We start from the raw sequence: 21,593 nt of genomic DNA on the forward strand, positions 1-21,593 counted from the left end.
AACATGACTGAGCATGTTGCCAACTTGAAGCAATTTGAGTGTAGCGTTGCTAGTCTGCACCAAAGAATGTTAAAATAATATCCAAACACGGACATTTATCCATGAAAATATGGAAAAGCTGCCGATGGTGTGCTTGGCAGAAAAACAGTTGGATACTGTAGAAGTCCACTCTCCAAGTTAAATAGTACTGTACATTAATATACCATTACTTCATAAAACTACTGTAGTTGTTAGTACTACATTCGGTAACACTTTAGTATGGGGAACACATATTCACCATTAATTAGTTGCTTATTAACATGCAAATAAGTAACATATTGGCTCTTAATTAGTCATTATTAAGTACGTATTAATGCCTTATTCTGCATGGCTTTATTATGCAACCAGTATACTAACCCTAACCCTAATCCCAACCCTAACCAAATAACTCTAAATTAAGTCTTTGTTACTTACAATATGTAGTGTCTAAATAACTCTAAATTAAGTCTTTGTTACTTAGAATATGTTCCCCATACTAAAGTGTTACCATACATTCTATTGTATTGTTTTATAAAGTATATTTTAATGTAAACATTTGTTTTTCCTTTTAAAAGCCGTGTTACATGTTAAAATGTTGCTGTTTCACGGGGGCCAAACACCTATTAAATTGTTTTTAATTAATTTCAAATAAGGGACTTTGATTTGAGATACAAGTGTTTTAACTCAGGAGTTCTGCCACAAAACCAATTACGCTCGTAAGTTGAGATACTACTGTATAAAGATTTTTAAAAGAAAAAAAAAACAGCCTGCACGTTAGCTTTGTGTTATTAGTGTTATTAGTAATACAACGGCAGCACTTTGTGTGTGTTGTTTGCAGACGGCAGTAAGTCATTTGGGTGCGGGTTGGAGGTCCATAACAAGTTGGACGAGACACTTCCTGCCATAGCCATAAGTGACCAATCGGTAGGTTAGTGCGAGTGAGACTTTATACGATGTGGCTGCGTAGCGTGCACCATAAGGCACAGCTTGCCCCTAAAAAACAAACAGCGCTCAGTTTATGGGGCTCATAACTTCCACACCACACTAAGGATGCAGAAGTTGCTTCTTAGAGAAAGTCTGAAGTAAGAAAGAACAAGAGCAAAAGCTTTTACTCCTTTGACACGTCCGTATCTTTGCCCCTTGGATCCAGGACTAAACCGTAAAACCTGGTCCTCATTGCTGCCCACAAGGGATGCAACGATTACCGTTTTACTATTAACCGTGATTAAAAACGTTATTTAATCGCAAAGGCTCCACTACGCCCTATGTTTTAGTCCTCCTCACTCGCTATAAACTGACTTCATGCTGGTATGTTTTTTTTCGGCACAACCTAAACGGAACGAAAACAAAGTTACACACACGCGCTTATACGCACCAATCAAGAGACACGTAAGTATGCTACATTAGCTTAAAAATGGCAGCAGGAGAAAGCAGCAAACTTTTCCCAACCCCAAAAAAAGCTAAGTTGGCAGTGTGGAAACATTTGGAGTACTTAAAAAATGACCAGCTCATCCATTTTCAAAACCTGCTTAAAGAAAGTTGCGTCTAATACGTTCAATATGGTGCAGCGTTACCTGCCAATGTAAAGCTAAGACATAATAAGTGAGTTAAGTTATGTAAGTGACAAGTTACTTCAAGAATAATTTTGTTAAATATAAAGGGGTTTCTTCAGTTTTAAACCAACAGCAACAGGTACTCCAGTCAAGGGCTTCATTCAGTGGCCATTTCATGTTAGAGATTGCTTCTTCCTCTAACACAATCCTTCTCGAATAGTGGGGCGGGCCCCCCAGGTGGGGTACGGTGCGATGCCGGGGGAACATGCTTTTTTTGCCGTACCAGAATATGATGAAGCGTATGTCGCACTTGTCTTCACTGTAACCACGGCGGGAGACGGGGAAAGACCATAGTGTTGTTTCCTTTAAGGTTAATAAGCTTACCATGTTATGCAGAGGTATACTTATAACAATTTTATAGACAAATGAAACTATAGTCACAATGAAGAGTGGGGGTGGGAGTGGGGGGGGGGGGGGGGTATTTTCTTCTTCCTAGAGGGGGCGTAACAGAAAATATTTATAACATCACTAATTATGTGCATTCCAGTTATTAAAAAATAGATAAATTATTAAATTGACTTGGATGACAGTTGATGAAAACTTTTTCGAGTTTAGTAGTCTCATATTATTAATACCAGTATTAACTAATCCATTTACTATATTTATTTATATTTATTATTTTGTACTATTATGAGGTTATTATTGGTTTATTGTTACAGTATAGAAGGGATTCATATGGCCTCATTCCCGGGTGGATCTCGGGGGAGAGGAAAGTGGGGAGGTCACCCATTGTGCAAAGCAGTCAGCTGAAAACAACGAAAAGCGGCACTCTACATAGAATTGCCACTGAACACATTTTAAAATAATTAACACTCTACTGCCATCTGGCGGTTAAAGTGGTGTGCACCCCCCTGCCCCCTTTTATCACGTTTCATGTGTCAGGTAAACCACTATGAATGGGGCCATATGAATCCCCTTCCTACTGTAGTTTCAATAACAGTAAAGAAAAACAAAAAAATGACTGATAATTTTTAGTCAGACTGAAATCGTACAGTCAAAATCTATAATCGTTGCATCGCTACTGCACACAAGCTCAAACATGACAATAAACCGCTGACATAATTATGGGAAAGATGGCTGACGTATGCTTACTCAGGAGGGGCTTCGTTTACTTCGAATGGGAGGACTTTGGACACAAAAACGAGATAAAAACATAATAAAGATAAATGAGTTAGGATCTGTTAGGATGTGACCAATGCACTCCATAGGACAGTGTCAGGGGACTATTGTCAATATGAACGTTTACATATAAAGCGGGAAAAACAAAGTAGCAGCAACACAACTCGATAGTAAAACTTAATGCCAACCATAGCTCTCATGAAGGAACACAGCACAGTAAAAATAAAAGCTTCCCCATTGGAACTGGACAAATTGTACTGCACTTCAGTAATTACATCCCGGGCCGTATAATTTGTCAGTAGGAGGCACCAACCAATTAAAGAGGTGCAATTGGCCATATACTTTGAAACGACTTGAGTGTTTCCAAAGAAGAAGAAGCTGTTTTTTTTGTGTGCCACAACTTGGAAACTACAGTAAAGATTGCATGGAGCTCCTCACTACGAGAAGATACAGCATCTTCATCGGGGGTGTGGGGGGTGGGGGTGGGGGGGGTGGGGGGGGGGGATGATGACACAAACACACACAAAAAAGGCTTTTGACGTCAAGGTGAAAATAAAACATTTTCTCATTTGGCATTACTGACATAAATACCCTTAAGAGCATAAAGATTAGATGAACACTCACAGAGTGCAGCGAGCCTCTCCTTCCTTCATCTCCTACTTACAGGAGGATGAGGCGCCACTTCTTCGTCTTCTCCTTTCCATCTCGTGTGTTTACACTGCAAATGGCAAAGAGGCCCTCAGTTTTGTCGAAAGTGTGCTTTCTCTCTCCGTATTTCTTCGGCAAAAGTATAAACATGTCAATATATATTCATGATAGGCAAACAAAGGGAATCAGTCTCTTCCTCGTTGCCCCCTCCCGGAATGCAGCGGGGGTCAAACCATGGTGCAGATGGTGTTGAGATTGGGGTCAAAGCGGACGACTTTCCCCTCGGCAGCTTTTGTGTTGGTGTTGTACATTGGGTTCTCAAACGTGGCCTGTCCGTTGTTGTTCTCGTGCACAGAACACCCTGTGTACTGCGCTTTATCTGTTTTCCTGCGGATGAAAAGGAGGTTGCAAATGAGTCGAAACACAACATCCCAATTATCCTTCCTCCGAGCCGACCAATAAACATGTTTCCATTAGCTTGCAGTGGACAGCTGCAGTAGGTGCCCGCTGGTAATTACTGTTGGAAATAAGCAGGCAGGGAAGTATACCTTGGACTGCTAACCTAATAAGTGGAAAATATCATGATCCAACTCCTCGTATACTACATTTTGCACGACAAATTGCAGTTCAAAGCCTGACTGCTCTCCAATGTGGCTCGGATGGTAACATGTTGACCAATGTTGTGTCATCGTTTTAAAGCCAGGAATAGCACTTTACACCCGACCTCTAGAATCTAAAGACTTAGGGCCTGATTTACTAAAGGTTTGCATGTACTAAAACATGTGCAAACTTGATAGCACACCCAGAGCTGATCTACTAAACGTGTGCAAAGTAGGGTTGTACGGTATACCGGTGTTAGTATAGTACAGCAATATTAATGAATCAGATTGGGTACTATACCGCCTCTGAAAAGTACCGGTCTACCACCCCCCCGCACCCTCGTCGTCGTCACGCCGTGTCATTGCTGGTTTACGAGCAGAGGAGCATGTTCGGCAGCGCACAATCACAGAGTACTTACAAGCAGATACAGTGTGTAGACAGAAAAGGGAGAACGGACGCATTTTGGCCTAAAAACTGACAATAAAGGTGAAGTTATCACAATGAAACGCCCACCACAAGAGGTGCTTTAAGACATGGCTAACCAGCTAACGGCGAACTTCCATTCACAGTAGGCAGTGTTTTAGCTACTTCCAAATTACTAATCCTCGCTTCCATGGCGACAAATAAAGTAAGTTTCTTACAAGTATCATCCCTGCAGGACGAAGAATAGCTAAACATGTTTCACTACACACCGTAGCTCACCGGCGTCAAAATGTAAACAAACCCCATTGGTGGATCTACACCTGACATCCACTGTAATGATACCAAGTACAGGAAAATATCTTGTTGATAATACTGTGACAACATCTTTCGTATTTTTAAAATTCATATTATGTTTATAAACTCAGGAAATATGTCCCTGGACATATGAGGACTTTGAATATGATCAATGTATGATCCTGTAACCACTTGGTATCGGATTGATACCCAACATTGTGGTATCATCCAAAACTAATGTAAAGCATCCAAACAACAGAAGAATAAAAGCTTATTACATTTGAACAGAAGTGAAGATATAACATGTTATAAGAGAAAGTAAGCAGATATTAACAGTAAATGAACAAGTAGATTAATAATTCATTTATTTATTTATTATTTTCTACCACTTGTCCTTAATAATTTTGACAAAATAATAGAATGGAAAATGACACAATATGTTACTGCATATGTCAGCAGACTAAATTAGGAGCCTTTGTTTGTTTACTTACTACTAAAAGACAAGTTGTCTTGTATGTTCACTATTTAATTTAAGGACAAACTTGCAATAAGAAACATATGTTTAATGTACCGTAAGAGTTTTTGTTAAAATAAAGCCAATAATAAAACATTTTGTGGTCCCCTTTATTTAGACAAGTATCGAAAAGTACCGAAAAGTATCAAAATAATTTTGGTACCGGTACCAAAATATTGGTATCGGCACAACACTCGTGCAAAGTGCATTGTATCTGTTCAGTGAGCAGAATAAGACGTGCAATCTATTTTGAGTCTCTGTTTTCATCAATAAAATGCATATGCAAAATGTATGCTGATCATTAAATTGCCCACAATACTGGAAAGAGAAGATGCAAAATATAATTTTCTACCATGCAAATTGTGATTGATCAACACTCTTCACCGCTTGGCGAGCACTATTTAGCGTTTTATTTAGCACGTGTCAGAAGGACGTACAAACTGACAGTTTCACACACGGCTGCAGGATCAGACTCAGTGCTCGCGCTGCGTGTGCGTCAACATTTTAGACAGTCGGAAAGAAAAAAAAAATAGACAGTTAAAAAAAAAAAATATTATAGCTGCTGGAGAACTTAAGGTGCTAATTAAAACAAATTCAATTGATGCACTTTGGTGACCTTTATTTTTGTAATGATGTTTGTTTATTTCACGAAGAATAAATATTATTAAAATATTTATTTTATGAGAAAAATACTTCTTTAACTATGCATTTTCTTGCATTCTGATCTGCAGCCTCTCTCCAAAGAGGGCATCTTCTGTGGTGTCAATGTAGACACTCTGCACGACTGCTGATAAAATGCCCCCACAATTGGGGACATGTTTAAAAATAGAGCAAAACGCCACAGGTTAGAGCGTGATAACACGGGGCAGTGTGGTTTGATTAGTAGAGTAATTGTGCCAGCAACTTGAGGGTTCCAGGTTCAATTCCCGCTTTCGCCATACTAGTCACTGCCTCTGTGTCCTTGGGCAAGACACTATAACCACCTGCTCCCAGTGCCACTCACACTGGTTTAAATAAATGTAGCTTAAAGATCTAGATAATGGGTTTCACTATGTAAAGCGTGTTGAGTCTCTAGAAAAAAAGCGCTATATAAATATAATTCACTTCACATGCATGTGCAGTAAATGAGTGTCTCCATGGTGATGTTTCGTATCACACACGGAAAATCCTCATTTAAATAAGGCGGTCTGTACCACTTTTCAATTGCACACGCAGTCTTAATAAATTGCCCGCAACACGCCCACTAATAGTACACGCTATTTTATAGACTGCACATGCAGTTTAGCGTGCGGTATTTGAATCTTAGTAAATCAGGCTCTTAAGACAGGAAACAAAACAGCAAAAGTCAGTTGGGGACACAGCTGGATGGGCGAGGTACCTCTGCTTATAGAGGTAAACACCGAGTCCGGCCAAGATGAGGGCAAAGAAAGGCACGAGGATTGCAACAGCAACCGAGCTGCTGTTGGTGGAGGTGTTGGTTTCGGGGTCAGTGAGTGTAATGTTCTCTCTCACACTCAAACCTGGAAACAAGAAGAAAAAAATACTTTTAACCTTACACGTCACATTGTACATTGCATGCAATGAAGAAGAATTAGGGCCACACTGAAGTTAAATAATTAGGTCAAATATAGTAATACCTCCCTTTACCAGCAGAAACACATACACTTGTATCTTAAAGGCCTACTGAAATGAATTTTTTAAATTTAAACGGGGATAGCAGATCCATTCTATGTGTCATACTTGATAATTTCGCGATATTGCCATATTTTTGCTGAAAGGATTTAGTAGAGAACATCGACGATAAAGTTCGCAACTTTTGATCGCTGATAAAAAAAGCCTTGCCTGTACCGGAAGTAGCGTGACGTCACAGGTTGAAGGGCTCCTCACATTTCCCCATTGTTTACAATGCAGCGAGAGCGATTCGGACCGAGAAAGCGACGATTACCCCATTAATTTGAGCGAGAATGAAAGATTCGTGGATGAGGAACATGAGAGTGAAGGACTAGAGTGCAGTGCAGGACGTATCTTTTTTCGCTCTGACCGTAACTTAGGTACAAGGGTTCATTGGATTCCACACTTTCTCCTTTTTCTATTGTGGATCACAGATTTGTATTTGAAACCACCTCGGATACTATATCCTCTTGAAAATGAGAGTCGAGAACGCGAAATGGACATTCACAGTGACTTTTATCTCCACGACAATACATCGGCGAAGCTCTTTAGCTACGGAGCTAACGTGATAGCATCGTGCTTAAATGCAGATAGAAACTAAAGAAATAAACCCCTGACTGGAAGGATAGACAGAAAATCAACAATACTATTAAACCATGGACCTGTAAATACACGGTTAATGATTTCCAGCCTGTCGAAGCTTAACAATGCTGTTGCTAACGACGCCATTGAAGCTAACTTAGCTACGGGACCTCGACAGAGCTATGCTAAAAACATTAGCTATCCACCTATGCCAGCCAGCCCTCATCTGCTCATCAACACCCGTGCTCACCTGCGTTCCAGCGATCGACGGAGCGACGAAGGACTTCACCCGATCATAGATGCGGTCGGCGGCCCGGAGACGGAGTAAGTCAAGGTGAGGTCGGCGGCTAGCGCGTCTGCTATCCATATCAAAGTCCTCCTGGTTGTGTTGCTGTAGTCCGCCGCTAATACACGGATCCCACCTACAGCTTTCTTCTTTGCAGTCTTCATTGTTCATTAAGCAAATTGCAAAAGATTCACCAACACAGATGTCCAGAATACTGTGGAATTATGTGGTGAAAACAGAGCATTTTGTATTGGATCCAATGGGGTCCGAATACTTCCGTTCACTCCGTGACGTCACGCGCAAACGTCATCATACCGAGACGTTTTCAACCGGAAGTTTTGCGGGAAATTTAAAATTGCACTTTATAAGTTAACCCGGCCGTATTGGCATGTGTTGCAATGTTAAGATTTCATCATTGATATATAAACTATCAGACTGCGTGGTCGGTAGTAGTGGGTTTCAGTAGCCCTTTAAATCAGCCCCGCCTATTGAAATTAATTAAAATCAATTTGACCCGTGCTTGGCCCACCACCACAATTTTAACATTCCTTTTAAAAAGAAAAAATTACTTTTAAATAATAACTACATTTACTTGGAAATCTGTTTAAATTATTCAGGTGGGCTGATATAAGGAGGAAACATAACATATATTTGTGGTGTAATGTTTTTATATTAACCACATTTGATGAAATGATGAGTTGCTTTATTATTGTGAGTATTCATGGATGTAATTATATATGATATCCATCCATCCATTCTCTACCGCTTGTCCCTTTCGGGATCGCGGGGGGTGCTGGAGCCTATCTCAGCTGCAATCGGGCAGAAGTATATATGATATGAATCATGTAATTATATACTAAATATTGTTATATAATGTTCTTAAGTGTTGTATTGTTGACAAAGAATCAGATTATTATAGCTCATTGATGGTGAGAGAAGGCTAATGCTATTTTGTTTGAGTTAAGTAGATGAGAGTAATTTGGGTTGGTTGTGTTCGAAATAAATCAATGAAAAATAAATAAATACACATATTGTTTTATTTTACTACAGGGATATTTAACTAAATTGTTTAGAGGCCACGTTTTCAGAAAGCTAAGGACTGGGTGGCTGCACTTTTCCCTTCACTATTAGTCTTATTTTGAGAACCAGCAACTTGCGCAGTGGACATTTGTTTTAAGTCAATTAATTTCATATGCTACAAATTTCTGAAGAAAAGAGATAGCTGTTATGCAAACTAAACTATAAGTGGACGCTGGGCTTTAGGATGTTAAAATGTCAGTGCAAGGATCTGCCAATGTGTTTACAGTGGTCCAGGTTCTTCTATGAAACAGGAGCAAACAGGAGTGTTTTTAGGAATTTGCAGGAAAAATGTTTATCTCCCAAGTTTCGAACTGAACTCGGAGGCTGTAATCGTGTCACTTCCGGGCCGCCAGTTTAATAGCTTTGTTGTACTACAAACTACATTAGTTTTATGAAATAATGGAATATTGTTTAGGATTTCTCTTTTGGATCAGACTTTTGAAGGTGTCTCCTACGGGCTGCTTCTTTGTCGTGTAACGATAGGAACAAGGAAATCCTTGGTTATGTAGCACACAGATGTCTTTGAGTGACAGGCCGTACCGGACCGTGTTATGTTTGTTTAAGAAAGGTAATGCTCAATCGTACAGTGTGTTGAGTCAGGACCGGACAGAATGAACTGAAACACGTTAAACACAGCATTTATATAACTTCTCAACATTTTCATAGATAAATGTCCATTGTTTGGACGTTTGAGGCTGCATGCTGTGGCTGACTAATGGTACTGCGATGGGGCTGACACGCCAGGTTGGCTACACGATTCGGTCGTCCGTTTCTTAAATTTTACACAAAAGTTGTCAGTTACGGTGGTTTGAACTACTTTACTACTTCAACTAGTGGCGGGTAGAGCTCAAAAATCTAATTACACTCGCAACTTAAAACGTAACAAAAGGGCAAGACAGCTCGTATCTCACAATACTCAAAAGTTGACGTACCACTGTAGTTATGACATCGCCCTCATCAGTATGACCACCTCAACGTGATGACAGATAAACAGACAGACAGATAGATACGTTTATTTATCCTATAATGGGGAAATTATATGGTTGCAGTGCAGGTTTTTTATACAATAACAGAAGTAAAATGTAATTTAAAAAAATGCGATGAATAAGACATGTTGCGCACTATCAATTGCAATATGTACATATATAAATACAAAAAACCCTATCTGAACACTTGTATTGCACACCGAGAATATTTAAGCTTACAGTACTTGTACAGACTTGTAAACTTACAGTTCTTGTACAGACTTGTAAAGTCTTATGGCTTACGTCAACAAAAGATGCAATTATTTTGTGTTAATTTCCCATGGCAACGCTCTCTGTCCAGGTTCATATCTGGTGTTTTTCTGCTTGTAAACACCCTTTAGATCAGTGGTCTCCAAACACCGGTCCGGGGACCGGTGCCGGTCCCTGACGCATTTGCTACCGGGCCGCGGAGAAACATTAAATCATTTATAAACGACTGCATTAACTTTCGCCTGTCCCACTAGACACACCAATAAGCTTGTTTATAGATGTACAATAAAACTCTTCATAGGAAGTTGCCATTTTTTATATTTGTTATAACTTTGTGACATGATACAATGCACTTAATTTTGCTGTATTTGTCTGGCACAAGTGGAAAGCTGGTCCCAGAAAATAATGCCTACATTAAACCGGTCCATGGTGCAAAATAGGTTGGGGACCCCTGCCTTAGATCACTACAATGTTTTCCAGACCAAGGACCCACTAATTGAGGGTTGCTTAAAGTGGGTACATGGGCCAATTTTGGCCCGATGAGTCATTTTGTTAGGCCCGCCAAAGGATGGGAACTTCATTATTTACATTTAGGTTATTTGTGTTTCGCACTTAAAATTAGGGGTTTCTTGATTCAATATTGATATAGGATATCAGCATGTGATCAGCAAAAAAACTAATATCGGATGATATGATCTTACATGTAAAATGCCCGAAACAAGCAGTTCTGCAGACTTGTGCAAAGATGGACAGCCAGTTAACATCTAAATGTCAGCCAATAAGCACACACCGTTGGTATTTCCTTCTATTATAGTCAAGTCATATTAGAAAGCTTCCAGTAAAAAAAAGTGTCTGCACCATGTGGCCTAGTGGTTAGAGTGTCCGCCCTGAGATCGGTAGGTCGTGAGTTCAAACCCCTGCCGAGTCATACCAAAGACTATAAAAATGGGACCCATTACCTCCCTGCTTGGCACTCAGCATCAAGGGTTGGAATTGGGGGTTAAATCACCAAAAATTATTCCCGGGCGTGGCCACCGCTGCTGCTCACTGCTCCCCTCACCTCCCAGGGGGTAATCAAGGGTGATGGGTCAAATGCAGAGAATAATTTCGCCACACCTAGTGTGTGTGTCACAATTATGGGTACTTTAACTTTTTAATCATTAAACTTACTGTGTAATGCGCTGAACCTAATTAATTATTTTGACCACCAGGTGTCGCCAAAAAAACTATTATCGCTCCACTCCAACTTAAAGAGAGCACAAGTCAGACAGTTCATAATAAAATCAAAACCTTTTCTAACATTCCACACTACAAAATAATACAAGTATGTATGATTCCTGCCGATATTGTATCATATCAATATCGGCCAATACTCAGGACTACAATATCGGTAACGTATTGGAAGTGAAAATGTTTTATCGTGACACTCCTACATAAAATCATTGTCATTAGCCTGCAGCCCATTGGCAAATTTTCACTTTGGCCCTTGGGGGCAAAATGTTTGGGTACACCTCCTCTAACTGATGGAGAGATGAATTGGAAACCCCGTAATTCTATTAAGTATTTGACATTTATTTTTTAAACAGCTGTCTTTTACAAATTTAAAAAACTAAACAAAAAACAACCAAACTCTTTACTCTTCTTTTGTTTTCAGTCTGGCCGTAACACCCTGGATTAATAACATCATTAAAAAAAAGAGGCTAAAAACACACCTTTTAAATCAGGCTTTGTACTCATCTGTTTTTGTTTTTTTTTAATGTATTTAATATTGTTGTTTTCTATCTTAATCATTAATATTTATACTATTATTGTCTCAATATTATATTTATTAACTTATTAATGTAATAATCATATTATTTATATTTAAATGTTTACATATATTGTATCATGTGTTACACTAAATATATATATATATATATATATATATATATATATATATATATATATATATATATATATATATATATATATATATATATATATATATATATATATATATATATAAATAAATGGCATTAGTTATTTTTAGTTATTCTTCAGTGAAGAAAGGTGCCATTTTTCCTCAAATCCTCAGTGCCATGCCATGTTTTGTTTTTGCTTTGTTATTGTCCATAGTGCTGTGTGTGTGTGCACAAGTGTTATTTTATATTTATATATTTTTGTTGTTGTTTGTTTTGTACAGAACTTTGTGTTTGCCACCTGCCTGTGTATGAAAAGTACTATATAAAAATATAAAAAGAAAATGATAGAGACAAAACAAACAAAACAAAACAAAAAAAAGTCTAATCTACTAGCGATGATGATGATGATGATGGCAAGCAGGGAACGCAGCAGCAAACTGATAAAGATGGAGAGTGTAATGAGCACACCGATAATGATCACTGTGACTGTGATAATCATGTTGAAGACAATCATGAGATGATGAAAACAGCGACAAGGAGCAAGAAGAAATGAAGGACAATGACATGGAGGAAGATAATGTCCTGTTAGCCCACTGAAAGTGGGGCGGGGGGTCTGACAATAAAACATATTAGAATATTAAATGGATGTTTTATACACTCATCAGACACTTCATTAGAGCCACCTGCACAGTTGAATGACATCTGATATGAAAGTTATGGCAACAAAAATCTGCCTTCAAGTTTTGATTCATACTGTTAAAGAGTTGGTAATATTAATATAATATGATTTTTTACTGCAGTGTAGAAAAAGTAACACAGGTTTCTAATATTTTGCCTGTTTCAAGAAAAAACGTATGTAACCAAATACAATATAAATGGCTATAATTAAATTATTTAGGCCTACCTAATTTTGTATATGCAAACAATTTGTACACAAATAGCTCATTATACTCCAATAATATCGAACACAGGCAACTAGACGAGGGATGTCCGGATCCGACATTGATATCAGATATCGGTCTGATATTGGCTAAAATATGTGCATCGGAATTAAACAGCATGGATTAAAAGTGTCCGATATTAGCTTTCAATGTAAGCAGTCCATTTCAGGCTCATCTCCAGAAATAAAATAATCATTCATAATTTTTAACTCTTCTTGTTGTGATTTCTTTAAAAGAAACATGGCAAACAGGGGTGTTCATAGTGCGGTCCTAAAGCCAGTTTTGGACCGCAGCTTGTTCACTTACTGTAAAAATTTAATTGGTTATAAATTATATGTATTATTTGGTATTACAGTAATTTGCTTTATCACTTGTAATACAAACTTATAGAGCCTATATATATATATATATATATATATATATATATATATATATATATATATATATATATATATATATATATATATATATATATATATATATATATATATATATAAAAAATACAGTATACTGACCTACTCTGGATTGGTTTTAGCAACTGTAATGCACAGAATTTATCAAAATGGCCCCCACATCTTTCATCATGACAATTATTATTAGTTTCTAGTATTTTGTTTTGTTTTCTGTCCAGCGCTTTTTCTTTCCATTCCCTGTTTGCCTCATTTTTGCCACAAAAATGCCCCGTTATGCAGCATGGGGCTGTTCCACCCACGGAAATTGTGGAAAGATTTTACACTGTTTTCCCCACAACCCGGAAAGAAGACAAATATGGGAAGTGAAGGTTCGCAAACAACACTGAGAGCCACCAACTACAGTTAAACACACGACATGACCACGTTTTGTTCAGGAGAGAACACACAGAAGCTAAATCAAACGGAGCTGTAACTAGAATTTGACCAATACCAATGTAAAATATTGGGGGTCCAGGAGGAGCTTTGAAAGCCTGAAATCCTAGGTATCCCAGAACCATGTGTATCATATTACCTTGAGCAACAACATTAATTTCCAGAATAACAAAAGCTTTCATTGAGGTAGAACTATCATGTGTTATATTAGCTAACATCTTTGACAATCAGCATGATTATGTAACAGTCCACTTTTTTTTTATTGAAATGCTGTACTTCAACAATTGTAACATCATTAAAACATATATTTAAAAACCTTACTACAATTTCGACTCTGTCAGTATTCGAACCCAAGACCATCTGCTTTGCAAAAAACAGTACTAATGACGCACGCCACGAGAAACACCAGAAGTTCAAGTGGGAAATCTGCCTCCATATTCTTATCAGTAAAACAGCATGACGTGGCCAGGAATACATTAGGGGTACCATTTTATATGAAGAGCATTGTCATTCAATAATTTACATTTGACATGTGTTTCTGCCCACCCCTCCAAGGATGGCAAAGCCCGACGCGCAGCGCATGTTCTGCGTTTAGAGCCGACAGCGTTTCGCATCAATTTCATTCACATCAAGCCAACATTAGTTACGTCAGTATGATTTTAGACAGCATTTTTCAGATTGGATGATGTTTAAAGCAAAAGTGGACTTCATTGCATTACTTTGTTGTCTGGAGTTGTAGCCTGCTGTCCATGACCAAAGGTTGTATATTGAGAGAAGATCTACCCCATGGTGAACATTCAAACCCTTTATTTATTGAACCAAAGTTATTGAAATTCAATGATGTGGTGCATTTCCAAGCAGTTAAAATGATGTACAAAGAAAAATGAGGCTAATAAGTTATTGTTTTGCTCGTTCTGTGTTTATTGCACCGTGGGGTGCGTGTTAAAGAGCCTGTTGGTCACCAAACACAGCAGGAATGTAGCAGCAGAGTGCGTCAAATACGGCTGAAAAATTTAAACTTTGACAAAATAAAAGCATGTTTTATTATAAGTTTATGAGATGGGGTATGTTTAAAACATGTATTAAGCCTCATTATTTTGGTTTATTTCGTCAGGAAAACTAACGTCAGAACGACCGCAATGCATGCTGTTGAATTTTTGACCACTCCTCTTGACAAAATTGGTGCAGTTCAGCTAAATTTGTTGGTTTTCTGACATGGACTTGTTTCTTCAGCATTGTCCACACGTTTAACTCAGGACTTTGGGAAGGCCATTCTAAAACCTTAATTCTAGCCTGATTTAGCCATTCCTTTACCACTTTTGATGTGTGTTTGGGGTCGTTGTCCTGTTGGAACACCCAACAGCGCCCAAGACCCAACCTCCGGGCTGATGATTTTAGGTTGTCCTGAAAAATTTGGAGGTAATCCTCCTTTTTTATTGTCCCATTTACTCTCTGTAAAGCACCAGTTCCATTGGCAGCAAAACAGGTCCAGAGCATAATACTACCACCACCATGCTGTATGTATACTTTTGACCCAGCAGATTTGGTCACATTTTCAGTAGACCCATAATAAATTCATAAAAGAACCAAACTTCATGAATGTTTTTTGTGACCAACAAGTATGTGCTCCAATCACTCTATCACAAAAAAATAAGAGTTTAGAAATTATTGGAAACTCAAGACAACTATGACATTATGTTCTTTACAAGTGTATGTAAACTTTTGACCACAACTGTATATTATTTAGTTAGGATGTATTTATTTTAGCACTATGTAATCGTATGTAATTGTTTTCTTCTTCAGTATAAAACAAATGTCAGTGTGTCTTTTCAATACAATCATTATATTTTCGATATATAAGCATTACAGTGGCATAAAGGATAAGGAAATGTGAATATGACACATTTATTTTGATGACCGTCAAGAGAAAATCGTATTCCATCTGTAGTATTTACACCATTTCATCAAATGAATTAAATGTGTCATGCTTATGTAAATCTGCGAAACGGAATGGAGAAGTTGCAGCGCATGCAGATGGGAACGCTCCTGTGTATTTGGAGAGAAACATACCATGTCTCTGTAGTCCAAAGCGTCCATAGTCTTTACCCTGTATGAAGCCTTGTAACACGTAGCTTCCACCCTCAGGCTCGGCTGAAACCTGGCAGAAAAAAGAAGAAGAGCAGAACTAAAGAGGGTGTGTTTTGATTCAACCACGTGTTAAATTGTGATTTTTCTTGACAGCCTTGACAATGTTGTATCTGCGGCACACAAACCATCAAGCACTAAACGTTCTGTGTTTAGTGCAACAGTCAACGCATCCTTTCATGATGCATTCAAAATGACACTTTTTTGTTGTTGCTAGAGGCTAAACAGTTGGCTATAAATAGAATGTAGTGCGCAGCATCTGAGTACAAACCAAGTGATAAGTAGTTTAAAAAGCACCACGTGTGGCTCATCAGGATTTTGTGTCCCTTCTCTGGCGACTGACGGATTTAGCAAATTGTGCAATGCTACTGATGCACAGCCAGTGTAAATATATGCAAGCAAAAATAGACAATGAGCTTCTTTGTGTTCATTCTTTCTGCAAATGCAGCCTTCATTCTGGCGCTTTAAGTAGGATTATGGAACACATTGATCCGCGAGGATGTATTTGATTTTGTCCTGGGAATGCTTGTTTGGCAACAGCAGAAATCAGTCCACATAGTCTGAAATAATCTGCTGTCAGAAAAAAAGCAAGATTAGCAATGTAATATTGTAGTTAATACTTTTGTACATTAATCGCACACAATTTGACTGCTGATCACAGTAGTAAACACAGCAGGCACTATTTGTGACAGAGGAGTGGAACGCTTAGTTAGGTGAATTGCTCAAGGGCACTTCGATTGTAAGTGCCGGCATAAGCGCCAATCCCGTGGGTGCTTCGGGGCCCAAGCACCTACACACAACGCCGAGCATCCATGTTTGGATTAATGGCAACTTTCAATCTTTACATTAATTGTTGAGAAATCAATATTGTTGATGCTAATTTAGTGATAAATTTGGTCCGTTTTACTTAATCAAACAGTCACTAAACACAGACTTATATTAACAGAGCCTTACAAGATTTCATTGTGCCCAATAATACATTATAGATACAATCATATTGACTTTGAACACACTACACACGAGTGAAAGAAGGGCATACTTACTCAACAGCCATACATACACCAAGGGTGGCAGTATAAACATATAGTGAAACCACACTAAACAACAACGACAAACACAGTTTGGAAGAATATTTGCACCGCAACACAACATACACACTACAGAACAAATTCCCAGAATTCCCTGCAGCACCAACTTTTCCGGGACGCTACAATATAAACAAACGCCATTGGTGGATCTACACCTAACATCCACTGTAATGATACCACGTAAAGTAGCATATCTAGTCGATAATACTATGATTACATTGATATTTTTTAACATCACAAAATCTTCTTTCGTTTTTTAAAAATTTATATTATGTTTATAAACTCAGGAAATATGTCCCTGGACACATGAGGACCTTAAATATGACCAATGTAAGATCCTGTAACTACTTGGTATCGGATTGATACCCAAATGTGTGGTATCATCCAAAACTAATGTAAAGTATCAAACAACAGAAGAATAAGTCATTATTACATTTTAACAGAAGTGTAGATAGAACATGTTGAAACAGAAAATGACCAGATATTAACAATAAATGAATAAGTAGATTAATAATTATTTTCAACCACTTGTCCTTAATAATGTTGACAAAATAATAAAATGGAAAATGACACAACATGTTACTGCATATGTCAGCAGCTAAATTAGGAGCCTTTGTTTGTTTACTTACTACTAAAAGACAAGTTGTCTTGTATGTTCACTATTTTATTTAAGGACATATTTGCAATAAGAAATATATGTTTAATGTACCGTAAGATTTTTTTGTTAAAATAAAGCCAATAATGACATTTTTGTGGTGCCCTTTATTTAGAAAAGTACCGAAAAGTACCGAAATACTTTTGGCACTGGTACCAAAATATTGGTATTGGGACAACACTAATACACACACACCGAGCACCCACTGGCAGAAATGTAGATCGGCGCCTATGAGTGCCGGCAATTGTAAAAAGGGTGGTACGGTTTGCTTTGTGTTCATTCCCCAATGTAAGATCTATAATAGAGTGAGATCCCAGTTATTTTTATAATGAGACCGGTGAGCATCTCCTAATTCCTGTGTGTGGTTCTGCTTACAAATCCATCCATTGACCAGGTCTCCTCAGTAATCCTGCTCAAGGAGCTGTGGGCCAGCGCTTTCATGTGGTACAGCAGCAGTGTCAGCCTTGCCTCCTGGTGCTTGTACACTCCTGCAGAATAACAGACAAGAGGAAAGAAGAGCAATGAAACTGATGAGGAGATGCCATTTTGTCATAATAAATGTTGCAATGAAAGGTTCAGGATAATGTTCCTCAAATGTCACAAAAAAATGAAATGTTCATCAATCACCATGCTTGATGTCACCATATGCAATTTGGCTGAAGTCTGTTTTTCGTGATAGGAAAGACGACCATTGTAAAAGTGAATACATTCATTCCTGTTCAGTCAATGTGAGCTGGAGACTGCACTTGCTGACTATGCACAAGGGTTGGGGTACTTTTACGATCCCATATGTTAGTTTGGACTTTGTTTTCCTATGTTTGGTATCAATTCTTGTCTTGGTGCTGTTGTTCTAGTAGTTTTTCCTGTTTGGACTCTGTGTTTTGCAACACCTTTACTTTATGTTCCTTGTCCTACCACGGGGGTCGGCAACCCGCGGCTCTAGAGCCGCATGCGGCTCTTTAGCGCCGCCCTAGTGGCTCTCTGGAGATTTTTCAAAAATGTATGAAGAATGGAAAAAGATGAGGGGAAAAAAATCTATTTTTTTTGTTTTAGAATGTTTTCTGCAGGAGGACAAACATGACACAAACCTCGCTAATTGTTATAAATCACACTGTTTATATTAAACATTCTTCACTGATTCAAGTATTTGGCGAGCGCCGTTTTGTCCTACTTATTTTGGCGGTCCTTGAACTCACCGTATAGTTTGTTTACATCAGGGGTCACCAACCTTTTTGAAACCAAGGGCTACTTCTTGGGTACTGATTAATGCGAAGGGCTACCAGTTAGATACACACTTAAATAAATTGCCAGAAGTAGCCAATTTGCTCTATTTACCTTTAACTCTGTTAATATTAATAATTAATGATATTTATCTTTGTGGAAACACTGATCATCTTAATGATTTCTCACAATAAATATATATAGAAACAGATAAATATCAATATGCAACACTTTATTTTTATATTTTCTCTAAGTGCACATTTTTCAAATTGAACATTTTCAAATGATCACTTCTAAGACAGTCTTGTGAAATCACAATATCCCATTTTAACTAGCTAGCCACTAACATTTTTTAACAAATCATGAATTACTTTGCACCATGTTTGTACAAATAATAACTCATGTAAAATACAAAAGTAAACTCTCAAATTTTTAAATCATGTCACACTTTGAACTGGACACCAAATCTGTTATCTGTTTCTTTGTCAGTTAGTGGGAAGCCTGGCATTGCATGCTGTTAACTAGTGTGTTGTACTCTGGTGTATAACTTGACGCTGCAACTCTGAGTGAGTCTTGCAGATGTGCATCAGTGAGGCGTGTTCTGTGTTTGTTCTTGATGAAGTTCATGTCAGAAAAGGCTGATTCACAAAGATAAGATTTGTCCTCATTGTTTGCGGAACCTTCTTAATCTTTTGGACATATTTTCACAGCAATCTGGCCTTAAGCTTAATTATGATAAATGTAAAATGTTAAGGATCGGAAATCTAAAGGGAACGTCCTTTCGAATGGAATGCAAAGTGACTGTTTTGTGGACAGATGGACCAGTTAACATACTTGGTGTTGTTGTCCCAGAAAATCTGGAAGATCTAGGCTCAGTAAATTATGATAATCGACTAAGAAAGCTGGACAGAAGTATGCAATTATGGAAAGGGAAATCCCTAACCTTGTATGGTAAAATGTCTATTGCCAACTTGTTAATTAGTCCTCAATTTATTTATTAGTTTTTGTCATTACCAGCTCCATCACAAAACTTTTTTAAGATTTATGAGCGGAGGGTCTTCGATTTTGTCTGGAACGGCAAACCAGAAAAGATTAAAAGAAAGGTTTTGTACAAAGAGTATGAATATGGGGGCCTGAAACTTCTCAACCTTGAAGCTATGTGTCTGTCTTTAAAAGCATCAATTGTTCCAAAGATGTATTTAAACATTGAGTGGTACACAAATGTCCTGTTGGACAAAAAACATGTACTGTATCAAAAGAAATTGTATCCTTTTTTACAAGTGATCCCCTCCCAGAGAGTCTGCTGGGAAACATGGCGGGGTTCATAAAGGAAACAATCCACTCATAGTGGTGTTTTCAATTTTATGTGCCAGAAAAAAGAGACGATATTTTGCAGAAGTTAATATGGATGAACTCTAATATTGTAATAGATGGAAAGCCTTTCTTTTGGAAAAATATGTTTGAAAGAGGAATCATTTTTGTCAATGATATTATCAATGAGAATGGTAAAATTATGAAGTATGATGAATTTAGAGCTACGTATGGTGATGCTTGCTCAAGCTTTTCATTTTATCAACTAACTGGAGTAATTGGGAAAAAATGGAAACAAATAATTAATTATGGAACTACTAAATTATTAGTTTGTAAACCTCTAATAAGAAATTCTAGTTGGCAAAAAGGAACTAAAATAAATGGAAAAATATATAATTTTTTATTTAATAAAGAAATCTTTGAAGGCTGCCTCATACAACACAAATGGAAAATGGGAGGACTTTTTTGACTGCCCCTTGCCATGGGATGCCATATTGAAACTAATCCATAAAACCACTATCGATGTGCAAAATCGTTATTTTCAAATTAAAATTATTTATAACTTCTTACCCACAGGGAAAATGTTAAAATTATGGAATATGACAGAGTCAGATGATTGCCGATTTTGTTGTCAGGAGCCTGAATCCACCCTGCATTTGTTTTGGTATTGTCATATTGTGTCTTTGTTTTGGGTGGAAGTTGAAAAAATATGTTTAAGGATTGGTTTGTTTATGAAGCTTAATGTGGTTTCTGTTATTTTAGGAGAGTTCATTGACAATCATGATTTAGTCAATTTAATTATAGTACTCAGTAAAAGGTTTATTTTTAAGGCCAAAAACAGATATTCACTTAGTATTACTCTCTTTAAAACATTTATTCAGTATTTTCTAACTTTAGAAAGTTACATGGTTGAAAACGATAATGATGCCAAAAAACATTAAAAAAAAGATGAGAAGTCCTCAAAGGCTTATTTTGAAAGTATAATTATGTTTATAGATTACATTATATCTGTTGTTGTGTTCCCTCATTTGAGTGACCTGGACATAATCTGGACTGTACATAAATGCTTATTTTGAAAATGTAATTTTGTTTATAAATTATATGCAATCTGTTGTGTTCCCTAATTTTTTTCTGTGTACATGAATGAAGGTGTGTGTTGCTGAGTCCGACTTGGACATTATCAGGACTGGGCCTGGTTTAAAAAACCCTTTAAACAAATCTAATTTCATTGACAACCTGGTCTGTTGAAGATAAGGCCCTTTTTAAAAAAATAAAATAAGATAAATAAATAAAAAACATTTTCTTGGATAAAAAAAGAAAGTAAAACAATATAAAAATAATTACATAAAAAATAGTAATTAATGAAAATGTTAGTGGACCAGCAGCCTATACAATCATGTGTG

General features: G+C 37.4%; 1 protein-coding gene across 3 annotated transcripts in view; it reads right to left on the bottom strand.

Moving 5' to 3' along the window:
• Window positions 1–3,235: 3,235 nt before the first annotated feature.
• The window catches only part of LOC133660203 (CUB and sushi domain-containing protein 3-like), a 616,484-nt gene continuing 598,126 nt past the window's right edge, over window positions 3,236–21,593 (bottom strand). For all 3 annotated transcript variants that reach the window (XM_062063483.1, XM_062063482.1, XM_062063484.1), the window contains exons 67-70: window positions 18,034–18,146; window positions 15,841–15,928; window positions 6,608–6,749; window positions 3,236–3,785 (exon numbers count right to left, since the gene is read on the bottom strand). In XM_062063483.1, coding sequence (XP_061919467.1) covers window positions 3,626–3,785; window positions 6,608–6,749; window positions 15,841–15,928; window positions 18,034–18,146 — 503 coding nt within the window. In that variant the 3' untranslated portion in view covers window positions 3,236–3,625. The remainder of the gene's footprint in view (window positions 3,786–6,607; window positions 6,750–15,840; window positions 15,929–18,033; window positions 18,147–21,593) is intronic.

Source organism: Entelurus aequoreus, linkage group LG11 (genome assembly GCF_033978785.1).
Source record: "Entelurus aequoreus isolate RoL-2023_Sb linkage group LG11, RoL_Eaeq_v1.1, whole genome shotgun sequence".
In the NCBI taxonomy this organism is placed as follows: Eukaryota; Metazoa; Chordata; class Actinopteri; order Syngnathiformes; family Syngnathidae; genus Entelurus; species Entelurus aequoreus.